This window comes from Podarcis vaucheri (assembly GCF_965113315.1).
Source record: "Podarcis vaucheri genome assembly, chromosome: 17".
Classification (NCBI taxonomy): domain Eukaryota; kingdom Metazoa; phylum Chordata; class Lepidosauria; order Squamata; family Lacertidae; genus Podarcis; species Podarcis vaucheri.
This window is the reverse complement of record NC_138755.1, coordinates 24,103,740-24,119,472: the sequence shown is the minus strand read 5'-3', so window position 1 is coordinate 24,119,472 and position 15,733 is coordinate 24,103,740. Positions and strand designations below refer to the sequence as shown.

General features: G+C 44.0%; 1 protein-coding gene across 16 annotated transcripts in view; it reads left to right on the top strand.

The window, feature by feature from the left end:
- Window positions 1–15,733, top strand: part of MPDZ (multiple PDZ domain crumbs cell polarity complex component) — a 134,246-nt gene that overhangs the window by 64,662 nt on the left and 53,851 nt on the right. For 13 of the 16 annotated variants that reach the window (XM_082204480.1, XM_082204483.1, XM_082204477.1 and 10 more), the window contains exons 18-23: window positions 670–786; window positions 2,265–2,426; window positions 6,154–6,420; window positions 8,081–8,204; window positions 10,096–10,294; window positions 12,620–12,661. In XM_082204480.1, the coding sequence (XP_082060606.1) occupies window positions 670–786; window positions 2,265–2,426; window positions 6,154–6,420; window positions 8,081–8,204; window positions 10,096–10,294; window positions 12,620–12,661 (911 nt within the window). The remainder of the gene's footprint in view (window positions 1–669; window positions 787–2,264; window positions 2,427–6,153; window positions 6,421–8,080; window positions 8,205–10,095; window positions 10,295–12,619; window positions 12,662–15,733) is intronic. The other 3 variants (XM_082204475.1, XM_082204478.1, XM_082204469.1) reach the window with 2 other exon arrangements.

The following is a 15,733-nucleotide window of genomic DNA, read 5'->3' as shown; positions in this document are numbered from 1 at the left end:
TGCGTCTTATAGAGCAAAAAATATGGTACTTCAGATTCATCATTTACTCAATAGCATCTTGTTTTGACCCTAGGGATGGAGTTTGATTTGGGAATAGCATACATTGGGCATAGTAATGGGAAGAGGAGCGGCCATCCTGGTTTTACAGAAAATTCAAGAAGGAATTTGTTTAAAGCTGGTTTTCTTTCTTCCTAACCTCAAACACGGCGTTCTTGACTTCAGTGCTCTTAAGTTCAATGGAGCTTATTGATGAACATTTGTGTTTAGATTCTGAGAGTAAGTGGGACTGAAGTCTGTGGGACAAAATAGGTTTAAATCCAATCTGTTAGGCTCAGCCACATTGGTAATCGGGCTCTTTTGGTAAATATAGCGAAGTAAATATAAATCATCAGGGCTGAGAAAACATTCCAAATTCCCAGGTGCCAGGACTGGAGTATCAGATACTACCGCTGTGCACAGCTAAAATATTATTTCAAACCCATGGGCATTTCATTCTTCAGTGCTTTTCCTAGCCTTGTAAACCATTACACCTGCTCAGGGCTATAAGAATAACCTGCAGTACTCTCTCTCTCGGAGGCTCCCATTCATTCCCCTTTCTGAAAATTCCTTCACGCTGCATGTCGTGAACATTAGCCACTATCCATCTCAAGAGCTTCATTCTCTCTGCAGCTTTCACCAGAAGAGGGCTATGTTTCTGCTAAGGAAGATTCCTTTTTCTACACTGCCCAGTCCTTTGAGGAGGAAGGGCTAGCTGATTCAGCCCTCTTCCATGCTGAGCTGGCTCTGGTTAGTGGCCACTTCCTTTCCATGATAATGTGTTAAAACCCTTTTGATCTTATGTTTTCATACCAAACAAAATTTTGTCTAGCGTCAATGGAGAAACAGCCTTGACATTGTAATGTAAAGATGTATTTTGAAATGCTTGCTTAACTTCTTCTTTTTTAAGGACTTAAGAAGGTTGTTTTATTGGGTCGAGATGTGGATATCCAAATACACACACACACACACACACACACACAAAACTCACAGACGCACACGCACAGTCATGAGAAAAAGAAAGTACACCCTCTTTGGTTTTACATATCAGGACATAATAACAATAATCTGTTCCTTAGCAGGTCATAGAATTAGGTAACTACAACCTCAGGCAAACAGCAACACATGACCTATTATTCCGTGTCATGATTTATTTAACGGGGGGAAAGCAAAATGGAGAAGCCACATGTGGAAAAACTAAAAACGAGACAGTAACACGGATTGGATTTCAAAAAATAAATTCCACGTTTGCACATTATCCTGTTTTAAGAGTCGTACATCGATACAGGAAAAGGAAATTAAGGCTGCTGTCCTATGCTCTTCTGTAGGAGTAGTTAGTAGACTCACAGGTATTTGTTTCTGGGTAGAAACACAAGATGGGGGGGTCAACCACTTATACAAAACAAGTGGTATTGACAAGAATGAGTTAAGGGGAGGTGTATACCGCATTACGAAGCGAGGTTTTTGCTGCTGTTTTTCAGGTCGTGCTATATCGTCGCCACACAGTTTATTTAGAAGCTTGATGGATTCTTAGTTGGCTGTAACTTCCATCGTTCAAGCAAACTAATCACTTTTAAGTTTCAGTAGGAAGTTTTAATGCATGCACTTGTGATATCACATAAGTGCAGGATTTGTAACATCCTGGATATGTTTTTATTGGGCATTAAAAGATTAGTGAAAAGTGTGCTAGCTTTGAAGTTGGACAATGTGTGTGTGTGTGTGTGTGTGTGTGTGTGTGTGTGTGTGTATCCTATTATTTCAAATAAAGTGAGAGATTTGGTAGGCAACTTTTGTATCATGAAGGTAATTAATTTTTTTAAAAATGGACCTTTTTAGACAAACTTAAGCAGTTCACCACATTCTTAAATTCAACAATGGGACAGCATATGAGATTTTTTCCCCCAGAGGTAGAAAATTATAGGAAATCATTCCCCCCGCCCCAGCATCAAACATCATCTGTTTATCACTTGATGTACTTGCAAATTCAGATCTAAATAATATTCTCAGATAACACTGGTGTATCATTGAATTTGAGGATATGGAGACATTGGTGAAAATGGAAATGGGCTCATTGTGTGTCCAAAAGATTTTGTATGTTGGAAATCAAAAAGAAAACTAAAACAAGGCATGGTAGCTAAGAAGCATTCATCCACAGATGCAAATGTTTGGGGCTTATGTGATATGAATGCAGCAGATAGCCGGACTGATTAAATTGCCTTTGCTGTTAGGTGGATTCAAGTGAGGCAGATCTAGTGGAGGAATCCACCTTCGAATCGCACTATTCCCCAGACAATGATGGTACATTCCAGTCTTCAGTTTCAGCTCTGCATGGCAGCGCCTGTGCCGATGACCTGAAGTATAACCTCTCACTACCATCTTCAACTCCCAAGGTAAAAAGAAAAATATGTATCATTTTATTGATTGCTGTGAAGCCCCACTGAATGTGAAGATGTTTGCGTTTGGCTTCTGTATTGGATGTAGCAATGACTAATGTTGCCCCGGTTGGTTCCATCTGCTTGTAGGTTTGTTATTAGATTAAAGAGCAATTTCATTTAGGTAGTGTTGACTGAACACCTTTCAGACTTTCGGAGACCAAATGCATTTTGTGCTATATGAGGAGGACAACATCGATTTGAGGTGCTCTTGTTTCGCTTCTTAAAAAAAGAAGAATGGTTTCAATGAATTTTAATAATACTGTGGGATATTTTCAAAAAGGTTAATGTAGAGTAACGAATTATTGCTCAAAAAATAACATTTCCACCATATAAGACACTGTTCATTTTCTCCGTATCTTTAATCGTAGTCAGTTAGTTACTATATCCCTTTAGTAAATGTGATGTCGCAGTTAGGCTAAAATTAAATCAACAGCAAAATAGCATCAACATGTTGACATTCAATTGAACCATAAAGAACAAGATATTTTAAAAATGTTTTGATCCCATACCCAATCCTGTTCTTTAGCATGATGGCATCTTTTACATTTTCTTCCCCGTGTTAAGATTTTCCCCTCTTCCATTTCTTGGCAACCTGTTAATTTTTTTCGCCTAAGCTTGAATAATTTCCTGTGTTTTTTTAAATACTCATGGTAGTTCTGGCATCATCATCGCCGGTGATGTCGATCCATTTTCTTGGTTGGTTTGCAGTGTATATTCCTGAAAAAGGAGTTGCTCATCTTTCACACCTGAGGTTCACCAGCTGGCTGTATCCCTTCTGGAATGTATTTCAGTCTTACTGGCCATGGGGCCGACAGCCGGAGTTTATCTCATAATGGAATTTCCTAATCCACAACAGAATGTACCTTTGCTGTGCCAATGAGACAGATTGCATTGTTTAACTTGGTAATTGTTACTTAAAGGGATTAGACAGAGAGCATGCTGGGAAATCCTCGTTCTGCAACACATCTGGTCTTACAGAAGACATCACATTGGTGTTCCCAAAGACTCTCTTTCTGTCTCTGTATCTTCTTTTACATCTACCAGATGCAATCCTATATATGTCTTCTCAGAAGTAAGTCCTGTTGAGTTCAATGGGGCTTACTCCCAGGTAAGTCCTTATAAGACTGCAACCCAAGAGTAAAATGCTAACATTAAAGCTTGGTAGCAATTCATGTTTCACTTTGCCCAGATAAAAATAGCCACACAGAAAGCAATTCAATATACCATTTCAACTGAGCCAGCGACCTCTCTTCATACAGGGAGAGGTAATAATAATAATAATAATAATAATAATAATAATAATAATAATAATAATAATAATATTATTTATACCCCTCCCATCTGGCTGAGTTTCCCCAGCCACATTGGGTGGCTTCCAACAAAATATTAAAATACCCTTCTAGAAGCAGAGGGACATGTGAAGTAGGGAATATCCACCTAAAAAAAAACATTTTCATCCTTAGAAGAGCACAGGAAGCCCACACATGCAGACCTCGAAATCATAGATCTAAAGTTTGGAATACAGGCAGTTGCAACTCCAAATGACAGACACAGTGGAGTTTCAGTACAGTCATTATTCTGAAGGGGGGGGAGTTATCTCAAATTTTACATGTTTTGGAGCCTTTCTTCATACTTGCAGAATGAAGCTTTTGGGGTAATTTATCTTAGATACAGTAGTTTGAGAGGAACATTAAAGCACTGATGGGTTAAGAAACGAGCGTGACATTAACTCCCTTATTGATAGACGTGCATTCAAATAAGGCTTCATTAGGAGCGGAGTCGTAGGGTTGTATCAAGAGCAGCCCCAGTGAAATTACTCTTTTGCAGTGGCAGATCAGGTCCATTTCTTGGTGGGGCTGGGTTGCGGTCCAGCCACCTAGCCATTCCTCTCAGTGTCAGGGCAGTATGGCATCCCATGTCATGCTAGGGGAGACCCCGGCTACATCAGGTTGCCAGGTGGCCAATCAGGTTGGGGGGCATGGCCAGGGACGATTTAAGCCTTGGCGTGACTGTGGCTTCCTCTTCTGTTTCCTTTCCCCTCTCCTCCTCCCCCCCCCCGTCTTCTCTGGAGGGTCCTCCAACTCCAGCTGATTTTGAGAATGTGTGGAGGGCTGCAGGCGAGAAGGGAAAGCTCTGTCCTGCTTGCACAGGTCTGTTGCGCTAGTGGAGGTGGAAGAGTGGATATTGCCCCAGATTTTTAGCTGTATACATGTTCAGGGTCAGAACAGTAGGTGCTGTTCTGGAATGCTGATGCCGCCTGAAATGTCTCATGCTCCTTATGAGTTTGTCAGTGCAGTTTGGTATCGTGTCTACTTGAAAAATGTGCTGCCCTGAGCTTACTCCCAGGAAACTGGATAGTAAGGTTGTATCCTTAGGGTGGTATTCAACTAGGTTTACTCAGAGTTGATGCATTGAAATTAATGACCACGGCAAAGTTAGGTCTATGAATTTGTAGGTCTATTTGGAGTAAAATCTGGTTGAATACCCTTGGGTGCTCTTGCCTGGAAGCAAGCCCCACTGAATACAGTGAGATATACTTCTGAGTAAACATGTGTCGGTTTTGCTCTGATGGGCTGTAATTCTATGCACACTAACTTGAGGGTAGGTCTCATGGAACTGTGTGAACTTAACTTCTGAGTAGATGAGCAGAGATTTTAGTTCTATCTTGGTAATTGGAAAAGCATTTGTTGTTGTTGTTTAGTCGTTTAGTCATGTCCAACTCTTCATGACCCCATGGACCAGAGCATGCCAGGCACTCCTGTCTTCTACTGCCTCCTGCAGTTTGGTCAAACTCATGTTGGTAGCTTCGAGAACACCTGTCCTCTGTCGTCCCCTTCTCCTTGTGCCCTCAATCTTTCCCAACATCAGGGTCTTTTCCAGGGAGTCTTCTCTTCTCATGAGGTGGCCAAAGTATTGGAGCCTCAGCTTCATGATCTGTCCTTCCAGTGAGCACTCAGGGCTGATTTCCTCAAGAATGGAGAGGTTTGATCTTCTTGCAGTCCATGGGACTCTCAAGAGTCTCCTTCAGCACCATAATTCAAAAGCATCAATTCTTCAGCGATCAGCCTTCTTTATGGTCCAGCTCTCACTTCCATACATCACTACTGGAAAAACCATATACTATACGGACCTTTGTTGGCAAGGTGATGTCTCTGCTTTTTAAGATGCTGTCTAGGTTTGTCATGCTTTTCTCCCAAGAAGCAGGAGTCTTTTAATGTCGTGACTGCTGTCACCATCTGCAGTGATCATGGAGCCCAAAAAAGTAAAATCTCTCACTGCCTCCATTTCTTCCCCTTCTATTTGCCAGGAGGTGATGGAAAAACATTTAGTCTTTGCTGAATTCACTTTCAAGAGATGGGCAGAACAATAACATTGTTATTGTTTAGTTGTTTAGTCGTGTCCGACTCTTTGTGACCCCATGGACCAGAGCATGCCAGGAACTCCTGTCTTCCACTACCTCTCGGAGTTTTGTCAAATTCATGCTGGTAGATTCGAGAACACTGTCCAACCATCTCGTCCTCTGTCGTCCCCTTCTCCTTGTGCCCTCCATCTTTCCCAACATCAGGGTCTTTTCCAGGGAGTCTTCTCTTCTCAAACAATAACATACCAAACTGTTATTCAAAAAGAAAACCTCTAAAAGTCAAATAAACTTTTTAAATCTTTTTTTTTTTTTTAATAATAGGCTGTTTGCAAAGAAAGTTCAAATGCCTCAGTTGGTTACCATTTACCGGACCAAAACCTGTACACCATGGATCTAATGCAAAGGGGAGCAGAGAGCAGATCTTCTGCTGATATATGTGTGGAACAGTCTGCTGGGAGCACAAGAAAAGATCCAGTAACACATTCTCCTAAGAAACAAGCTGAACATGAAAGCACAGGAACTTGGACAGCTGAAGCCTCACACAATGCAAATTTAACTTCTAGATTGAACCCTGATGCTACTGGGAAAGTAAGTGTTTCATTGCGTATGTTTGTGCAGTAAAGCCAGTATATCACAAAACAGAACTGATAGCCTTCTGGATATTACTGTGCTTATGAACTCCCTTAATAACTCTGCCAGCCTTGATAGCCTGGATGAACTGTGGAATAACAGGCTCCCCCTACAACATGTATACCTCCCAGGTGTCCTTCCAGCAGTGCAGGTTCCTCTTGTTCAGGGAGCACCAAGGACAACTGAAGTGGCTGGCTTTGTTGCGTGTTGAGTCACAGTAGCCCCCCAATAATTCACACTTCACACATCAATTTTTGTTTAAGGTTTTTGGCATAATTTTGGCCACAACTTTATTCAAATACAAAAATGTGAGTGGTTGCTTAGGCACTGGTTCCGACTATCTGTCCTTGCCCTCAGGGACAGAGCTGGCCTTCCGGATACCAGCGGAAGCCAGTGTGGGAAACAAGTATTGGGTGAGAAATAAAGCTGGGCACCAGACCATTACTTCTCACCCTCATGTTCCTGTGGGGCTTGCACGGCCCAAGTCCGACTCCGGGGACAAGGACGAAAGAATGGCAAGCCCCTGGATTTCCTTTAACGGAATTCCCATTCGCATCATTTGGAGGGGTAGGCACTTACCCCTCCAAGCACCAATTTAACCAGTGCCTAACCGCCAACCTTACAAGTTGTGACGATTTGCTACGCAGTAGGCAAAAACCAAATGGCACCAGCCAATCAGCCAGATGGCAAAATTCCTACCAGGCCCTCGCACCAAGGCGAACGACCCCATGACAGGCATAGCAAGGTCAAGCAATCCTTCAATACCCCCCTTAAACAAGGGAGGGAGGGTGGGTGATCCGATGCAAAACGGCCAAGAGGCCGTGCCAACGTCTGGCCCCTGTATATATAGACTCTGACCCCTCCTCTGAATTGGCAACAATCAAAACACCCCAGCAACCCAGTTTAACCATTTAAATGGTCGGGATTCAACTAAATTTGCCTAGTCACTGGAGGGTGGCCTGTTCCCAACCGCAACACGTGCTCTCTGCTAGGGAGAACACGCTTTGTAAAGATGGCAATTTTGGTGATCAATTTATGGCCTAGGCCTGTTTCAAAGGGTTGTGCTACTACTGTGTCAGCATAGTATCCGTTCTGTAAAACTGTTCTGAGCGATAGTAAGTAAGGGCTAAGTTTGCAGAGAGCTCCAAAGTGAAACGGTGCAGGGATACAAAGGGTTTCTCTCTCTCTCGTTCTTCTAGGTCAGGCTGATTTGCAGCACAAGCACGCAGCAGGAGCTTGTTCTTAGACAGAGCAGGAAGACTTTGGCATAAAATCAGGCTTATACTCCTGCCTACCTCTCCAGCACGCTGCTGCTGCTGCTGTTTGCACTGAAGAAGATAGTTTGCTTTATTTTCTTGCTTTGCTGCCAAGGAACTTGCATAAAAGCTGATGTTTTAGCAGTAAACCATCGCGTTACTTCTTTTTTATCCTTTTAGCGCAGTCATATTAATTTGAAGGGAAACAAGAGTTCTGTAAGCAAATTAGGAATTGCACATTTTCTTATTACGTGAATGCCTAGCAGATTGGAAACCATCTGTAATTGGCAAATCACACGGAATCCAATAAGGCTCTCCAGTTACTTGTCTCTATAAACTGACACTGTTTTTCTTCTTATCAGGATCATGTACTCTTGATGGAAAATAACAGCTTAACGCATGCTGGGAGGTATTCTGCAACCCTAAATACAAACAAAAACAAGTTTGAGAAGACAATTACTATTGCAAAGGGCAATTCAAGTTTAGGTAGTGTATCTGCATCACCTTTTCTGCCGTTGTTGTAATTCTTCCTACTTGCTCCCCAAATAGAACTGTGTAATGGTATGAAAAACAACAACAGACAAACCCATTGAGAGTGTGGCTGCTGTGTAGGCAATCTTTATCTTTTCAGGTCATGCTGCTGTCTCCAGGAATATGTTTTTCTCAGGAGAGTAGGAAGATATTTCAACACAGGTGTTTTGTTTTGTTTTGCTAATTGGGTGGAATTCCTTTTATTGTTTTGCTCACGATATGGCATGAGGTTTAATGTGAGTCAATAATATCAAACCAACCTACGTAATTCTAGTAATTAGTGGTGAGCTGGGAAACATATGGCCCTTAAGGTGTTTTTGGCTTTCAGCTCCCATCATCCCTAGTTGTGAGAAATTATGGCAAACGTGGTCCAACAAGATCTTTCCAAAGCGTTTGACATTGGGCTATTGGAATTAGTTTATAGAATTTTTTGCTTGCATCTTTTAGCGAATACTTCAGCTAAGAGTTGTTGCAATCATGACACTGAATAAAGCCTCACAAGACTGTCTAATCTTCTTCAGAGGATGAACGAACAACAGTACATTGAGACTGCAGTCCTATATATACTGTTACTTGGAAGCAAATCCCGTTTATTTAAAATATTTATATCCTGCCCTTCATTACAAGATTTCCCTGTGGGGAACAATAAAACTCATTCTAAAACCACAAAGCTATTAAACAGATGCAAGAGTGGGTCAGATTGCAATTAGCATCAGTTATAAAACTATAGAGCAACATCTATAAAAATCTCAAGCTGAGCGCTTAACAGTTTCCAAATGCTTGAGTACCGTATTTTTCGCTCTATTGGACGCAGTTTTTCCTCTCCAAAAATTGAGGGGAAATGTGTGCATCCTATAGAGCGAATGCAGGCTTGTGCCATAGCCGCGCGCAACCCCTCCGGCAAGGAGAGGCAGCACGGGGCTAAAGGGGAAGCCAAAACAGCGAGCGGGATCCATCCCACTGGCTGCCTTGCCTTCTTCCATAGCTGCGCGCAACCCCTCCGCAAGGAGAGGCTGCACGGGGCTATGGCTTCTTTAGCCCCACACAGCCTCTCCCGGCAAGGAGAGGCTGCACGGGGCTAAAGGGGAAGCCAAAACAGCGAGCAGGACGGATCTCGCTCGCTGCCTTGCCTTCTTCCATAGCTGCGCGCAACCCCTCGGGCAGGGAGAGGTTGTGTGCAGCCTGTACGCTGCTCTTTGGGGCTGGGGGGGGGAAAATATTTTTTTCCTTGATTTCCCCCCCTAAAAACTGGGTGCGCCCTATGGTCCGGTGCGCCCTATGGTGCGAAAAATATGGTAAATAACTATGCCTTGATCTGATTCCAAACTGAGAGGTGATGGGTGTTCCACAACTGGGGCACAACCCCAGTGAAGCTTCTCAAGCCCTTGCATAGTGTATAAATCCTGGAAGCTGGACCATTTAAATCAAAGGGACTTCATTCTGAATATGATTACACTGTAAAAATAGCCATTCCTCAATATTTCAGTGTGATGTTCAGAATGCAGTTTGTGCTAGACAGCTGTCAAGAAACAGAAGTCATGGTCACGCTCGCAGCTTTGTATAAATGTAAATATCAGCATCTTTTTCCATAATGATTCTGTAAAAACTGCCTTATCATAATATTAGCAAATTTCACATGTGGTTTTATTTTTTATTCTGAGTGGGTGGGTGAGTGGGGAGGTTGTAGATGGTGGTTTGCATATCTGCTATCGGCAAAAACACCTATGTATAAGGTTTAAGTTGACTGTTTTTGGGGGTCTTCTCATAGGCTGGAATTTGCTACCATATTACATGTATTATTGGCTGCAAATGTATTTTCTTTATTTTCTTCTACTACTTCTTTAAGGGATGACAGTAAGTTCCAATAAAGATGGCTCTGGAATGATAGTCCGCAGTATTATCCATGGGGGCTCCATAAGTCGTGATGGGCGCATTGGTGTTGGGGACTGCATTCTGTCTGTCAATGAGGAACCTACCACTAATTTAACCAACGCACAGGCACGAGCTATGCTGCGGAGACATTCCCTCGTTGGACCAGATATAAAGTATGTAGAGTCAATTGGTGCAAGAACAATGTCTGGTGTATTTATTTATTTATTATCTTTAAAAATAATCTTGAAGGGCATCACATTCCACACTTACCTTGAAGTTATGTTCCAAATTCAGGATTTAAATGGCTAGAACAGGCACCCCCAAACTCGGCCCTCCAGATATTTTGGGACTACAATTCCCATCATCCCTGACCACTGGTCCTGTTAGCTAGGGATGATGGGAGTTGTAGTCCCAAAACAACTGGAGGGCCGAGTTTGGGGATGCCTGGGCTAGAAAACAACTCAAAATTGCCAGTGTGAGTCCAGGAAGAAAATGCAAGATTGTGATTCTCAGCATGGCCTGCTCTGATCCAAGTTTACAGCTTTTAATGAGCATCCTTAAGATTTAAGTCTGATTTAAATCTGCCAGTCCTCCCTGGGGTACATTTCTTCCTTTACTCCCACTCTGGGATCCCTTCAGATTCAACCTGTTAGGTGGGTTTGACATAAACATTTTATGTTCTCTTGCATCAGATTGCATCAGATCAGCATCAGATTGCCTTTGTTGGGCAAGAAGGGCTCCTTTTTTCACTAGTACACTTGTTGGTTTTCCTTCACCCTCACAAGGCAGCAAGTGTCCCAGCCCCCCCCCCCGCTTTTTCACAGAAACAGATTCCTCCAGCTTCTAGCAGATGCAATCATGTTCCCATGGGACCCAAGTTATGCAATGTCTTTCTGAGTGGAGAGAGCTGTGCCCCGTTATATTGTGCTGTGTGACTTCATGCTTGGTGCAAGAAGAGCCTCTCAGCTCCTTGCTCTTTGATGGGGAGAAAATTTGGATTGCACACCTCCTGCGACTGAAGACCTTTGCTCAGGAAGATAAACTAGGGGAAATGTTGGAATTTTTATAAGGGAAGTTTACTCTCTGTTTGACAAAGTTTCTTTTCTTTGAGAAAAATCTCGGTAGTGAAAAAGTGGCTAATTACAGAAACTATGACACATGGCATTAAGACAGAAGAATAATGTTTTAAAGTATAACTCTCAGTACATCTTTGAGAAATATCAGGAAAGCGGTTTATCTTGTACCTACATTTGTATTTCACACATGTAGACTTAGAGGTCAGGGTAGCTTGTTACTTGAAAGAGGCACAAAAATCTAAAGCCTAGAAATAAAATACAGTTAATTGAAATAGTTTGCCGCCTGCTTACTCTTTGAATACAACAGCAACAGGTGCATTATCTTTACTGCATATTAGGTGTTCAGAGACAAGATGCTTTCAGGTAACCCAGGTCATTTACAACAAACTGGTGTAACCTATAATTTCCTGAATCTGTTACAGTGGTACCTCGGGTTAAGTCCTTAACTTGTTCCGGAGGTCCGTTCTTAACCTGAAACTGTTCTTAACCTGAAGCACCACTTTAGCTAATGGGGCCTCCTGCTGCCGCTGCGCCACCGGAGCACAATTTCTGTTCTCATCCTGAAGCAAAGTTCTTAACCTGAAGCACTATTTCTGGGTTAGCAGAGTCTGTAACCTGAAGCATATTTAACCTGAAGTGTATGTAACCCGAGGTACCACTGTAGTGGTGTCATTGTCATTTGCTTAAATTGCATGTATGTAGTAAAAGGTAAATGACCCCTGGATGGTTAAGTCCAGTCAATGGCGGAAGGTAAATGCATGTTGTAGGCCGTTTATGAATAGGAAAAAAATCCTCTTTACACACTGAGGTGAGCACAACTCGCTTCCTAATAAGGGTCCTTAGCTTTCTATCCTATCCAGTCAGAAGCAGACCAAAAGTTCAGTTCCTCTGGGCATGCCTGTCTTATCTATCTATCATCTATCTATCTATCTATCTATCTATCTATCTATCTATCTATCTCTATCCAAACATGTACATTTTTTCCTAAGCAGACAAGCAGATGTGTGGCCTCACTTCTCCCTCCACCTTACAATAATTTCTCTAATAATATCTAGGGCTTTGCTTTTTAGCAGCAGTCGTAACAGCTGCTTGTAACATCTGCCAGATAATTACCGAGCTGATTCAGAATTCACCTGCCTTCACCGAACGTGTGGAGATGAATCTCTGATCAAGGAAATAAAAGATTGATTGCGGTTCCATTTTTCATGCTTGTTAATAATCACCGCTATACACTCCCAATAAAGAGCAGATGCTTTCTGTTGGGAGGTGTGGATAGAATGGAGGTGGAAAGGGGAGAAGAGGAGAGAGAATAGGAGTGCACACTTTTAATGGCGTGTGTGCGCATCTTGCATTCAGCACAAGTCACTGACATTTGTTAACACCATTGTAAAAAGATGCTGCGTCGTATGCTTCACATTCTAGATCTTCTCCAACACCTGCTGATGATCAGGCCCCCTTTTATGTGTGAGTATCGGTGATTTAAAAGCTCATTATAGCTCTGTGTTGCAACTTGTCTGTTAAACCATTCATGCTTTCATAACACCCAAAGTAGCTGGGATATATCCAGATATAGGTACAGCATTATGTACGCAGACTTACATGGCTGCCTTCATCCAATTAGTCTGTTACTAGAATCGACAAGTTGATTCATTACCCAATTACATTACAGTATACTGGCATTTTTGGAGGTATTTAATAAAGATAACTTTTTTTGTCTTCTTAAATAGCACAGTAAAATAAGATATCGGGGGGGGGGGGATTCATCTTCAAAGGGGAGAGGTCCGTTTATGAGAGGGAGTTTGATTGTACACAGTTTTCCTTTACTAGATAAGTCAGCCTGCCAACTGACAAGTATTAACCAGTGGCACGGGGCAGAGTATTTTTCTGGACTAAAACAGAAGACACATTTCATCCTATGCTTAAAAAGTTAAACATGCATATATTTACTCACATAGTTTCGGGGGGGGGGGTATGTAAGTGTAATTTATTCTCTTTTCAACCGCTGGATAGCTGCATTAGTACAGACAACCCCCGTTTTTGGTGTGACAGATTTGTGTGTGATCACACACACGTGCACAGGGCAGAACCTGGAAGTGACATGGAAACGTCATAAAAGATGTCACTTAAGGTGCGAAATGGGTGCAGTGTTGGAACGAGGTATTTGAATTGCACACGATTTCACACAAGCGTGCAATGACCCAGAACACAACCCCTGTGCAAATTGGGGGTTGCCTGTACTGCTTTTAGTTTCAGCCCCCTACATTCCACTTTGCCCAGTCAGGACTCAGGTATAGGATTTTGTTTTCTGAAAAACAATGATGCTTTTCTAGTCATCTGTGACACAGCTTCATCTGGGATTCCCAGTGCATCCTTGTTCCTCTCCTTGTGATGATGTATTGGCAGGGAAATACAGAATCATTGCTCGGAGTCTTTCCTATTCTGATAGGCATAGAGAGCAGTTTGATACATGCAATATGCAGCATAATTCAGTTCATGTGCATTCAGAAGTTAAGTCCCTTTGAATTCAGTAGGACATACTCCTAGGTAATTGTGTATATAGGATTACAGTCATAATGGCCTGGTTTTGAAAAGCACACTTCAGCAATTGTGATAGCACAGGACTGTGCTCCTCACTGCATTTATGCATTCAATCTGATTATATACTGTGGTTTTTCAGCGTTGCTATACAACTGTGTATCGCAACACTAGTAAAGATACCTGAACACTCTTTCCCAAGGTGTTAGTTACTGATACAATCATGGATGTACTGATATCTGGATTAATCTCACTGTCATATTTTCTGTGACACTAATGTTTTACTCTCTCCACTGTGTAACCAAAAGACTCTAGTTGCCAAGCCTGTTGACTGTATTGTAAATTGTCCTGAATGTGATCACAGATTTCTTTATTTGGTATACTTCCTATCATAGTGTCAGAGCTGCTACCAGGTCCCAGCTCACATAGGACCACGCCACACAGCGTCCACTTTAAAAGAGTCTTTATTGAGTTACAGGTTTCATTTCCGAACTGCAGCGTGCAGCTCTACACCTTCTGCCCTAGGTCGGCGAAGACCCATCTGAGTCCCCGCCTCTTGCACACCAGCTTAATACCCTAGCCTTGCTCCACCTCCTTCGCCTCTCCCTACGTCTCTGGGTCCTTCTGCCCCCCTGGGACTCCTCCCTTCTACTCTCCTCTGACGCTGACCCCCCTGATCCTTCCGCTTCCTTTCGGCGGGCTTTGGGACCTGGCTCACTCTCCGGGCTGCTTACTGCTCCAGCTTCCGCTGCATTTGAACTTGGCGCGCGCGCCCAACTATCTACTTTCCTCTTGACCGTTGCCTCGCTCTCTGAGGAGGGCGTGACCACCCCTGACTCGTGCCCTCCCTCCTGCTGACGGCCTCCGGAACCCGATGCCTGGCTGCCTTCCTCCCTGCTGCTCTCAGTCTTGAGCGTGGGTCCCGACTTCCAGCTGCTGCTCTCTGAATCTCCTCTGTTCCCTTCCTCCTGGGGTGTCCCCCCGGATCCCCCCCTTGCTCTGCTCACTGGGGCTCCCTTTTGGGAGTCCTCTGACTCACTGCTTAGGCTTGGAGATCTCGGGTCGTCATCATCACTCATTCTCCCTTCGGCTTCCTCCCCCTCGCTCTCTGTTTCCACCCTTCTCTGCGTCTCTGCTTCTGAACCCCTGACATCCATCCCCCCCTCGAAGCCCCCCCTTCCCCCCTCCCCGCTGTCAGGTGTGGGTGCTGGGTGCTCCATCCTCATGGGAGGGAATGCTGGATACAGGTCGCTCCCCGTGGGTGGCCGCCAACTGAAAACCTCCGAGTCTTCCCCCTCGCGGTCGTCGACGTTGACTTGTTGCTCTTCCATCTCTGTACCGCCGTGCTCGAACCCTAGGTCCTCCCCGAACACGTCCATGTCAGTCTCTGCGTCGGTCGCTCAACCTGGCATCTCCAGCCACTTCCTGCGCCATTGCTCCTCTGGTCGATCGTCCCACCAATACGAGTTGCCTGATGCCGAACCTGCCGGTGAACCTTCTGGGGAACGGGTGCTCCGTGCGGGTTCCCCTTCTGAGTCGAATCCATGGAACGTGCTGGAAGAAAGTGTGGGTGTGAACAACCAGTCGTCGAAGAAGCTCGCTGGCATGGGTTTGTGTGGGAAGAGGGCATGAAACTCGTCCTTGAGCAGGGGTTCCTCCAAAGCGTAGTCTGGTACCCAGCTATTGGCACTGGCCCGGGTGCCCTCCCTGGCTAAGAGGTATTCGACTCCCTCCTCCCCCCATCTGGAGTCCAAAATCTCCGTGACCTCGTTGATGTGGTCCTGGTGCTTCACCCCCCGCGTCTCCGTCCGTTCCCGGAGCGGACTTGGCGCCGTCCCTGGCTCCTGGAACCTGTGAGGTGCCTTGTAGGGAGTGAGCACCGACCTGTGGAACACCGGATGCATTCTGGAACCCTCCGGCAGCGCCAGTCGGAAGGCTACCGGGTTGATCTGCGCTTCGACTTGGTACGGACCGATCTGCTTGTGCCCCAACTTCTTCTTG